The 12125-nt window shown below is 43.6% G+C and overlaps 1 protein-coding gene across 1 annotated transcript; it reads right to left on the bottom strand.

Annotated features, from left to right (window-relative positions):
* Positions 1-1389: 1389 nt before the first annotated feature.
* On the bottom strand, positions 1390-4138 carry nfkbiab (nuclear factor of kappa light polypeptide gene enhancer in B-cells inhibitor, alpha b). Its single transcript, XM_069916824.1, has 6 exons — positions 3750-4138; positions 3173-3281; positions 2719-2929; positions 2399-2487; positions 2041-2289; positions 1390-1855 (listed from the first exon to the last, which is right to left on the bottom strand). The coding sequence occupies exons 1-6, from the start codon at positions 4010-4012 to the stop codon at positions 1796-1798; spliced, it is 981 nt and encodes a 326-aa protein (XP_069772925.1). The 5' UTR covers positions 4013-4138; the 3' UTR covers positions 1390-1795.
* Between the last annotated feature and the right edge of the window lie 7987 nt (positions 4139-12125).

The raw sequence follows: 12125 nt of genomic DNA, 5'->3' as shown, positions 1-12125 counted from the left end.
CCTCCCCCCCCTTAACATTCTTCTGCCTCCTGGATTGGTTTGGCATTTGGTAATTCTGTCTGCCTATGTGCAGTTTCTGTAAACTTGAAAAGACCATGGGGTATCCTGTCTGGGTCCCATCATGTCATTGTCCTTATTCATGAATCTGCCTTTGTCCTTATTCACATATCTCAACCCCCAGGACTTACTAATTCTGCAGAACTTGCTAATTCTATCACTATAAGACCCTTATACTATTATACTTGCGTAACCCTTCCTCACACTCTTATCGGAATTCATCCCTACTCAGCACTTACTTAACTTCCTCTAATCTCGTCTAGTATTCCTTATTTCATTCATACTAGCTTTACTTCCTATATTCTATTATCTCTCACATTCTAGCTTCACTCATGCTCTCTCATATATGAACTCTCACATCCTTGCACAGATACACACACAAAAGGTCTCAAGTTACAAAGCTACTGGAACAATGCAAGGGATAAGCACAATGGAGCTCCCTTGAGCTTATGTGACACAGGACATGGCCAAGATTTGGTAACAAAAACCCAACATTGCTGACATTTTTTTCCCCAGTTATCCCAGATGTTTTTTCTAATCTTTTACAATTGTCTCAGAGGCAAAGCACAGCAGGGGCATGGAAACATACAATAACTTTCAAGTCATGCAACTTGCAAATTTATAGCTGTTCTTTTACCTTCATTCCAAATCCTGCAAGGCCCACAAGAGTACAGACTGCAGCTCTGAAGGTAATGGCTCACTGCCACTTTCTGAAGGGAGTTCAGAGATGGGAGATAATGATCCATATACTGAATTTTAAAAAAACATCCATGTCATTTACTTAACTGTCCTCCTGATGTGGAAACAATATCCTGAACATTTCCCCACAATCTCTCCGTCAGCTTTTTAAAGAACATTCCCAGCCCTGCTGATCATTGTCCTAGTTTTACTTTACATTGAACCAACATTCCTGAACCAGACTGTGGGGCCCAACAGGCCAGTACAATTGGTGCCTGGCGCGCCAAAAAATCACTAATTTCCATGAGAGATGAGAAAGTAATACCAAATGGGACCTGTCATTATCTCAGTGAACTTTGTGGAATCCTCTTTCAGCTATCACTAAAGGGAGATTTCTGGTGCTATTAGTTTTGTGGAGTGTTTTTATATGATGACTAACCATTCATCAAAGGATTTCATTCATGCACACAAAAATAAGGCAAGATTATGTTAACCCTTAAACCAGTGCGGTTCAATAAATTTCAAATTGTCATGAGATTATATGGTTGTATGTAGGACTGAGATCACCACAAAATTACCCTGAAAGCTGCACACACTCAAAATATTTGAGGATAATGTTCATGAAGGTCAAAAAATTTCAACAGCAAGGAACAATTTTAACATTTTTTCATATTCTTTATTTGACAAAAATAAATAACCATTGTATCAAATATTTTCATGTAGAACCTGTACAATATTCACAATACTTTACATATTTACATTTTTGTATAATACAAATAAACAATCTCAATGCAGATTTACAATTTCAGTCTTCTTGAGAAGACAGTGCACTCATCAGGAAGTCTTGTTTTATATCTATTACATCAATCTCTGCTTCTGGATAGTTCTTTATAATCACCCTAAAATATTTAAGACACATGGACACTGAACTGCCCGACTTTGAAATATTAGTGTCTGTCATTGAAGTTTCTCATCAAATTACACGATTTAAGTAACCATGGTTTAACACATATCCCCAACTCTTTAGTTAAATTGAAGTCTAGAAAGTTATGAAAGAGGATCATCTTCCACACCCAAGTGGCTGTCCCCCAATTACACAGTCATCATAAGAGAAAGGAACCTGGAAAAGAATAAATCTCACGTTAGCATCAATTTTTTTAGTGGGAAGTATCCTCATATTTTACATCACATTATACAAGTGATCCAAGGTGACGGTTTTAGCCCATGCACTATATGAATTTAATTGTGTACAGTTTCAACTACTAAACATTTCATACTTAGATCATTTACTTCCTTCCAGCTCACCTCCCAGTCAAGAGATTCTGAATTCCACATCGGATTATCTTCACATAAAATGTGCAGGGCTTGATCTGTCACATGAATAAGTTCCTTCTGTATCCTCAGATTATCCCTTCCCAAGGTCAGGTGGTATGGTGCACAGTCATTGTACATCAGGATATTGGGGTTTGCTCCACAACGCACCAACAATGACACCATTTCAGCATCCTGCTCCTCCACGGCAAGATGGAGTGCTGTCCTACCACTGGAAGGTTCCTGAGGAGAAAAAGCACACGTGGTGGTTAACAATGGCCACACAACCAAAATGTCGATATAGCAATCACTGAGAGAAAACAATCAATTGTCAAGTGAACGATCGATTTACCTGAGCATTGATATCAGCTCCCAGTTGAATCAAGTGCTTCACCATGTCAGCTAATTTGCTTTTCACTGCCAACTGCAAACACGTGAGACCTGAAATGGAAAATGTGGAACTTCTCAAAAATTTGCAGCTAACCAGTATTCACCATCAACGATTTTAAATCCCAATACATTTTCAGCCGTAAAGTTAAATTCAAATAAGTCAAATTGTCAAACAAGAACCTTCTCAAAGAATGCAGGTTCTGGATTCTATTTTAAGTCCATAGATTTTATGCTTATTTACAACATAAAAATACAAACTTGTGAAATGATAGCCAACTATACCATTATAATTTTTGCTATCCAGGAGGTTTCGGACGTCTTGTCTGGTGCAGAATCTGCTCATGATGTTCACACACAGGGGCAGATTCATCTCCGAAGCGATGTGGAGAGGCAGGTTCCCATTAACGTCTCTCAATCCAAGATCTCCTCCAGCCCAAAGCAAAGCCACCAGCACGTCAGCCTGTTGTGTGATCACTGCCAGATGCAGGGCACTCTGCGAGGAAAAATGATGGAAGAAGCCCGTGAAAAAAGCGGCGGGGTAGAGTTTTTTTGTTCCCTTTGTCAGTGACGGCATTTATTATTACAGCAGGGAGTTTCCAGACTCAGGAAACTACCGCTTTCAGCTGCTCTTGATAACATCAGTCTCTGATGGAGTTTAATTTAAATAATGGTGACCGGATAAGCATCAAACGCTAACTCCTGCCAAACCAGACGCCGTGCAAAGAAAAGGTCTTACCTGTTTCAGGTGATTCTGACGGTGAAGATACGGATCATCGACTTGGATGCTGTGTAGGATCTGCGACACCACGTCCTTGGCGGTGTGGATAATGGCCAAGTGGAGAAACCTAGGTATATATTAAATAAAATGCCGGGTTAGCCTGGTTCCTCGGGCCAAGCGACCCAACCTTCCAGCATTGCGCAAACTCGGGGGGTTTTTCCGGGTCTTTCCACGCTCAGCATTGATCAGCGAAGCAACTTTGGCGCCGGGCCAGGGACTTTCCAGGCTGCGACCAGAACTCCCGCCCTGCGCCTCTACCGCCCGAACCTGGTGGCCTCAACCACTTCTTCCCCACACCCTCCCCCCTCCGGGGATGAACGGACTCTAAAGTAAAACTTTTCTTCGGACATTTTAAACTGGGGGGGGGGGGATTTAAATCGGAATAAAATCCCATTAATGAAAACGTAACTCTTCCAAAGTGTTTTAAAGAGGTGGTCAGTGACCTCGAATGGGCAGATGTAACTTCACCAAGACTCTGGGAGTAAGAGGTTTTAAAGCCTCAATCACTTCAAGCGAGAGGCTGCAAACGACTTACGTGTCTCCATCCTCCGAGACGAAGTCTTTCCAGGACTGGGGGGCGTCGGGTTTGTCGGCCAGGCTGAGTTCGCGGATCTCCCGCAGCATCTCCTCGTCCCTCTCATTCATGGAGCCGATGCCGCTGTCACAGCGCTCCTCGCAGAAGCTAGCCAGCTTGCCGCCGGCGCTCTGCCCCGCGCCGCACGCCGACTCCGGCTTCCCTTTCCCCCTCGGGGGCTGCTGTTGATCCGAGCCATGGGTAAATATGACGGGATCTGCCATGCTTTCAGCACAAGGAAAAGCTTTCTCTTCTCCCCCGCTAATGAAAGACAAATGCAGAGTGGGGGGGGGGGGGGGGGTGCACAAACAAATGGGCAAATATCTCCAAAACCCAGCGAGCTCCTCCGAGGCGTTCGAGAGACTGGCCGCCTGGGTGAGCAACAGATTTAAAACTTCGCATTTCGGGGCTTTTTCTGGGCGGGTCGATTTGTCTCCGCCTCCAACTCCAGTCACGCAAAGGCTCTGTGCTTTTCGTTGGGAAATTCCAGAGAGCAGTAAATGCATTTTCATTTAGAGGACAACGTGTGCCCCGGGGTGGGGTGGGGGAGGAAATACCCACATTGGTGTGTCGACTTCACAGATCATTGGGATGATCCACGACGAGAGGCACCTTATTATGCACGACTTGTGGGGTTTTGGGTTGGGGGGTGTGAGAGATGGGAAAATTGGTCTAAAATTATGAACATGGAAGAAACTAAAGTTCATCAGTAAAATGGCTGAAACCAGTTCAAACAGGATAAGTTTGGGGCTTAGGATGCAGGAAAGCAGAGTCAGCACGATTAACATAAGAATCTTCTATCCTTTGTGACAAGACCATAGGACTAAGATAAGGAATGGTAAGGTACAATAGAATGTAGGAAGTTGAGGTAGTCTGGATCAGATAAGGGTCTCCTAGCCCTGGACAGAAGTACCAAGTCATACATTTCTAATTAGCTAACCATACACAGATTTATACATATGAAATTAGCCAACCCTAGATAGAATGAGTCAACTCTGCATATCAAGAGACTGTAGCCCCGAGAATCAGGAAGGTGTGAATAAGGACAATGACATGAAGGGACACCGACAGGATACCCCCCCCCCCTGGTTCTCCAAGTATACTGAAATTGCACGTAGGCAGGCAGGATTGCCTAATGCCAAACCTCTCCAGCAGGAGGCAGAAGAATGTAAGGGGGAGGGTATTCCTACACTGAAATCAACTGTATAAAAGTTGGGTGAGCCCCAGTGTGTGTGTGTATTCCCAGGGTAAGGGGAAGCACCCAACTTTGCATTGTTGTAGTAATAAATGTTCTTTGTTCTCAATTTTTGTCTCGAGCAATTTCTTTAAAGGTACTTTAATTCCTAACAAATGGGGGCTCGTCCGGGATCACACTCCCTCCACTGACAGAGTGCCCCGACGACGAGAGTAGGTGCACCCCGGCTGATTCAGCTGGACTCACGGGCGACGGGTGGCTGGTCAGTGGAAGAAGCGAGTGATATCCGAGAAGAGGCATTGAGAACAAACGGCGGAAGGACGCGCGCTAGAGCAGTACTGCCAGAACTCGGTAAGAGTATTTTACTTGTTCCTAAGTATGGGAATAGCGGGCAGTAGAGATGAGAGTCCTGACACAGGACGTGACCACCAGATAGCTACGTACAGCCCGCTTGGGATGATGTTATCTGAGTGGGGCACAGGAAAGACCCGCGGTAAAGACAAACTGACGACGGTCAGGTATTGTTGTAATGAATGGGTGGGATACCCGGTTAAAGGGAGCTCCGTGTACTGGCCAAAATTCGGATCCGAGGATGAATGGATGTGTGAAGCTTTGAACTTATGGCTCTATCAAAACCAGAAAGACAATGTTGAGAGCAGGGAATATGCAGCCTGCTGGCTCAAGGGATCCATTGAACAGCTGGTTTTGAATGAGAAAGAATCCAGGGATAAGAGAGAGGAGGAACCTCTTGTCCCTGAATCACAGGGTTGGGATGTGTTACATTCCCTCCCTCCACCCTATGTTCCTCCTATGCCGGCTCCTATCTTTCCTTCCCCTCCTATGACCTACCCTTCTGCACCTTCCCCACCTCCCCCACCACTAGAGAAGAGAGAAGAGAGCAGGAGTGGTATGATAACTTGCTCACAAAGCACTCGATTACCACCTCTGTTGGCAGGAGAGAGAGGTAACTTTAATTCAGAACAGCGTGAGACTCTTCAGGAAGAAGGCAGAACCCTTTGATTCATTTCCCAGGGAGCAGGAACCCAGACCTAATAAGCCAGAAACCAATTGGATGAGACCACTGCGGGAAGTTCCCATGAGAGAGGGTCTCGGTTTCGTAAATGTGCCCCTGACCAGTACTGAAGTGTGTAACTTTAAGAAAGAACTGACCTCCCTGATAGAAGATCCCCAGGGATGTGCCGAACAGTTAGACCAATTTTTGGGACCAAATATATATACAATATGGGGGTCTCGACATAGAATCCCCAGCAGGGGAACAATTGGTACTAACAGGTTTTGTTACCAACTCAGCCCCAGACATTAAGAGAAAATTACAAAAGACAGAAAATTGGCATGAGCAGGGAATAACCCAGCTTCTACAGATCACACAAAAAGCATTTGTCCAGACATCTGAGGATAAGCAGAAAGCAAAGGCTAACATTTTGATGCAAGCAGTTAAAGGAATAGTAGATGAGTAACATGAAAAAAAAAAGGCAGGGACTGTGTGCCAGCTCCTGAATGTTGGGAGAAGTGCAGGGAGTGGGAGAGTAGAGACCAGAGATAATTTCATAAATCACGACTTCCCACTTCAGTCACTGACCAATATTGATTAAAATTCATGCTAAAAATTAAATGTCATAAATGATCGTTTTTCAATACTGTAGAATTAGCGAATTTAACTACCAGTTAATTCCAATTTATGAAATAAATTGTATTTAAAAGTGATTTTGCACAGGGAGTACCTGAGAGTTGACTGATGTTATAACATTTGCAGGGAGAAATGTTTGCGCAAATAGGGTGAGTTCTATACATCTTAACTTTAAGTGTATGTGAGATAAAGAAAGGATCTGATGTGTAAAGTGGCTGGATCAGCCAGTTGAAGGGGGAGTGTGCATGTCCCTTTAAGTGCACTGTGGCACTTGAAATTGAGGCTTCAGGCTCTTGTCTTGCAGTTAGAGGTATGGAGCCCTATCAACACATTTAATACATTTCTTCTACACATTCAGCAGTCAAGGTCCGTGAGTTTAAAGATCACCCACCTCTGGAGAATAAAGATACCTCTGGGGATTCCTATGGGGATTCCTATAAGTTTAATCATTCATTTCTCTGGTGCATTTTCCTCTGGAGTGAAATTAATGCCTCAGCACAATTTCTCTGTATTGCCGCTGTTATTTAATTCATGATAACTTTCCCCCATTCATCAGGTTTATATTTAAATCCGGTAGTGCGGAAGTTACATTGTAAATAATCACGGAGGTAAACCCTGCGCAACTGGATTCAGCTTAATGGAGAAATAAACCTGCGAACTGGTCTATGGTGGTGTGTGAGTACTGCAATAGGTGGAATATGATTTAAATTGGTGGCATTGTTCAGAACAATTGGGTGCATAAGAATAATAATATCATTAAGAACTCACAGATCTTGTACCAGATGCTATTCAGTACATCTTGACTTAAGGACTGGAGAAATTGGCATGTTAGAATGAGATTGGCATGGTACCAATATTTCTTGATTCAATAATGACTCCACAAGCTCCAGGATTCATGCAGCAGAACTTTTAAGTGGAATATAATAGAAACTAGCCTGTACTTAAATTATTGTGTGTGCAATCTTCATAAGAACATCTTTTAACTTTTTTTTGGTGCCTGTTTTACAGACTGTTTTAAATAAGGCCAGCTCCTGTGAGCTGTGGCACAAGGCATTTTACTTAAGGCAGAACTAAAGGTTGAATATGTTTCAAGTTCTCTTGCAGGGGCTCTTGTGCTGCAATGTCTGTTATGTACTCACTCTAACAAATTGGAGGGTTGTGCCCCATACAGACAAGCAGCTCCAACTGCATTTTAATAAGGTCTAACATATTCAAAACCCATGCAAATATGGTTTGTGTTTCATTTTACAATTTTTACACTAACACAAAGGAAAGTCAGATTGTTACAAAGTGCCGTAATTTAACATTTTTTTCGTTTCTTTAATGGTTTATTCAGTTATTGTATTTTACTTGTCTTTTGATTATTCAGTTATTGTTGTATTTTATTGCAGTTTTCAATGAGCTTGACATTTATTGTGGTTTTATTCAGTTCTTATTGTATTTTATTGCAGTTTTCAATGAGCTTTACATTTATTGTGTTTTATTCAGTTCTTATTGTATTTTATTGCAGTTTTCAATGAGCTTTACATTTATTGTGTTTTATTCAGTTCTTATTGTATTTTATTGCAGTTTTCAATGAGCTTTACATTTATTGTGCTTTATTCAGTTCTTATTGTATTTTAATGCTGTTTTTAATGAGCTTTACATGTATTGTTCATTGTTGTTTACTAATTTCTTTGGAATATTGTTCGTTAATGTTTTAAGTCCCCCTGGAATAGGGGCAGCAGAGGTTACAATTGTGCTCCTTTAGAATGTAGACAGGGCATAGATTTAATGTATAGTCATAATGGGATATAAGGGATCCCAATACGGACCAGGGGAATTAAACAGCTTTAGTGGAGTACATCTAATTTGTATCATAGCCTACACAGGTATTAAAGACAGGAGTTTTGAAGCGATAGCACAAAGGACATGGTGGGACAAAGACAGACAGAATGGTAGTCAGGATTGTACATGTAACAGAGAGAGAGAGTTAATACATATGCTAATGTACACAGACAGGCTGCAACTCACAAGTTCAATGATACATATGCTAATGTTAGCAGACAAGCTGCAACACACAGTTAAATCACAAGAAACAATCCCCCCCCCAGCTTGGTCACTTTTCATCACCCCATGAAAGGGAGCACCAGTTTCCAACAACGTGAGCTGCTTGACACTTTAATATCAGGCTCCAAACAGCCTTCGGAGATCGGTGGCCCTAGGGTTCGGGGCTGAAGAGGACATCAGATACGAGCCACAATCAAACGGAACCGCCTGACTACTGCTACTCGTTCGCTGCTGAAGGCAGCGCTTCTCATAGACTGCTACTCGTTCGCTGCTGAAGGCAGCGCTTCTCATAGACTGCTACTCGTTCGCTGCTGAAGGCAGCGCTTCTCATAGACTGCTACTTGTTCGCTGCTGAAGGCAGCGCCTCTCACAGACTTCGTCGGGACAACACTTACAAAGGTCGTGTGCTTCAAAGACACTGCTTCAATATTTCAACGTATGGGATGGACTAGACTCTTTACTGAGAACTGGAGCCTGATACTCCAAACCCTAATAAGCAGCTGGACTCACTCCCCTGACCTTCATGGTGCTCCCCTACCTAAAGACTTTACACAGACATTACAATTCGGTTATTGACCAGCTGGGTAAAACTACACCTTACACTTGAAAGATCAGTGTTACTGATCTAAAAGAAAAGTGAGGAGGGGGGGGGGGGGGATCAGTCACACTGACACTAGTAACCAAAGATCAGTAACACTGATCATGGTGAAAGATCAGTATTACTGATCTAAAAGAAAAGTGAGGATTGTGAGAGATGGGAAAATTGGTCTAAAATTATGAACATGGAAGAAACTAAAGTTCATCAGTAAAATGGCTGAAACCAGTTCAAACAGGATAAGTTTGGGGCTTAGGATGCAGGAAAGCAGAGTCAGCACGATTAACATAAGAATCTTCTATCCTTTGTGACAAGACCATAGGACTAAGATAAGGAATGGTAAGGTACAATAGAATGTAGGAAGTTGAGGTAGTCTGGATCAGATAAGGGTCTCCTAGCCCTGGACAGAAGTACCAAGTCATACATTTCTAATTAGCTAACCATACACAGATTTATACATATGAAATTAGCCAACCCTAGATAGAATGAGTCAACTCTGCATATCAAGAGACTGTAGCCCCGAGAATCAGGAAGGTGTGAATAAGGACAATGACATGAAGGGACACCGACAGGATACCCCCCCCCCCTGGTTCTCCAAGTATACTGAAATTGCACGTAGGCAGGCAGGATTGCCTAATGCCAAACCTCTCCAGCAGGAGGCAGAAGAATGTAAGGGGGAGGGTATTCCTACACTGAAATCAACTGTATAAAAGTTGGGTGAGCCCCAGTGTGTGTGTGTATTCCCAGGGTAAGGGGAAGCACCCAACTTTGCATTGTTGTAGTAATAAATGTTCTTTGTTCTCAATTTTTGTCTCGAGCAATTTCTTTAAAGGTACTTTAATTCCTAACAGGGGGGTTACGGTTTATAGAGCCTTGTCTTTATTTTCCGTGCTGAACTTCTGGTGGAGCGACTGAAAATTTCGGAATCTGTGAGAATATCGGGAAAGCACCAATCGTTAACCGTATTCTTATGGCTCGGGATTCCCGAGCCATAAGGGGGAATTTGTTATTCATCAACAGGACATCACTCACGTCCTCTGGAAAATCTGCACAGGAGTGGAGGGTTAAAAGCTGATTTGGAAACAAAACGAGCTTTGGTGTTTGATATTTTTTTTGGGGGGGGGGGAACATGTGGGAGTGTCACAATCGAGCAGTGACATTCCTTGCATTCTGCAAATCGCCTTCACTGAAACGGCAGGAAAAAGGTTGAGTTTCTCTTCCTCAAGCGGCCCTGCTCAAAAAGGCCTCCAGAGTTTTCTTCTTAACTCGGCCTCCCTCAGCACTAAATCAATTCTGATCTATTACACAGAAAGAAAGATAAAATTCTGTTCCAAAGGTGTATGCTGACCCCTGGTGCTTTGGCACAACCTTCACGTGTTGCGGAGTTTGTCGGACTCATTCGCCCAGTTTCTTATACAGTTGTGGTGCGCTGTTAGCCAGAATCAGGGTAAAGACTGTACAACAGGCTTTAATCCACAAAGACTTCCACAGAGCCAGGCTGGCTGTGGCTGCAGCAACTCTGAGAGAGGCCTCGGGAGGCTGGCGCAGGCTTATATTGACACCCGACCGAGTGGGGCTTGATCCATTCAGGCCGACTGATTGACAGCCGGCCAGGTGTTGTCCTGTCCCCCATACTCTCCTGCAGGTACAGAGGTTTCCCCCTGCAGTATACAGAGCCGTTGTCATACCCACACTCCTGTTCGGCTCCGAATCATGGGTCCTCTACCGGCACCACCTACGGCTCCTAGAACGCTTCCACCAGCGTTGTCTCCGCTCCATCCTCAACATCCATTGGAGCGCTCACATCCCTAACGTCGAAGTACTCGAGATGGCAGAGGTCGACAGCATCGAGTCCACGCTGCTGAAGATCCAGCTGTGCTGGATGGGTCACGTCTCCAGAATGGAGGACCATCGCCTTCCCAAGATCATGTTATATGGCGAGCTCTCCACTGGCCACCGTGACAGAGGTGCACCAAAGAAAAGGTACAAGGACTGCCTAAAGAAATCTCTTGGTGCCTGCCACATTGACCACCGCCAGTGGGCTGATAACGCCTCAAACCGTGCATCTTGGCGCCTCACAGTTTGGCGGGCAGCAACCTCCTTTGAAGAAGACCGCAGAGCCCACCTCACTGACAAAAGGCAAAGGAGGAAAAACCCAACACCCAACCCCAACCAACCAATTTTCCCCTGCAACCGCTGCAATCGTGTCTGCCTGTCCCGCATCGGACTTGTCAGCCACAAACGAGCCTGCAGCTGACGTGGACTTTTTACCCCCTCCATAAATCTTTGTCCGCGAAACCAAGCCAAAGAAGAAAGGCCGGTGGTACATTCCTGCAGGTACAGAAGTTGCCCCCTGCAGTAGGCCGGTGGTGTCCCACCACAACAAGTGCCTATGGTCAATTTACTCTGCAGCCGCTCTGTGAAAAAGTATAGGAGTCTTGGTGGAAACATTACAAGATGGAATTGAGCAAATACATTCCATCAGGACATATTTACACTGCCAGTGGAGCAGAAAATTTGCACAAATTTTCAGCTCAGCGGCTGGGTAAAAAATTGTTACAAAATTCACCATATCAAAATGAGTCTTTTTTAAGGTAACGGGGTATTAGATAATTATACATATGACACAAATAATGTATCAATATCAATGCTCAGACTCCCATTTAATAACATCTATTACCACCCATCAAGTAAAATACAAACTGCAAATAGTGCTGGAGCACTTTATGTGGAACTTCTAAGGAGAAAGAAAGGCCTCCAATATTATCAGGTTTCCCTCATTTATATTCAAAGGTTTAAAAAATGGAAAATACCAAATATCTACATTGTCGATTTAACAAATGATTCAGG

The sequence above is a fragment of the Narcine bancroftii genome, chromosome 2 (genome assembly GCF_036971445.1).
Source record: "Narcine bancroftii isolate sNarBan1 chromosome 2, sNarBan1.hap1, whole genome shotgun sequence".
NCBI lineage: Eukaryota > Metazoa > Chordata > Chondrichthyes > Torpediniformes > Narcinidae > Narcine > Narcine bancroftii.
This window is presented reverse-complemented; position numbering and strand designations above follow the sequence as displayed.

Coding starts and splice junctions, on each gene's coding strand:
- nfkbiab (XM_069916824.1), bottom strand. CDS start 4,012: ATGGCAGATCCCGTCATATTTACCCATGGCTCGGATCAACAGCAGCCC. Junction 3,282..3,749: donor GTCTCGGAGGATGGAGACAC/GTAAGTCGTTTG, acceptor ATATATACCTAG/GTTTCTCCACTTGGCCATTA. Junction 2,290..2,398: donor GAGCTGATATCAATGCTCAG/GTAAATCGATCG, acceptor TTTTCTCCTCAG/GAACCTTCCAGTGGTAGGAC.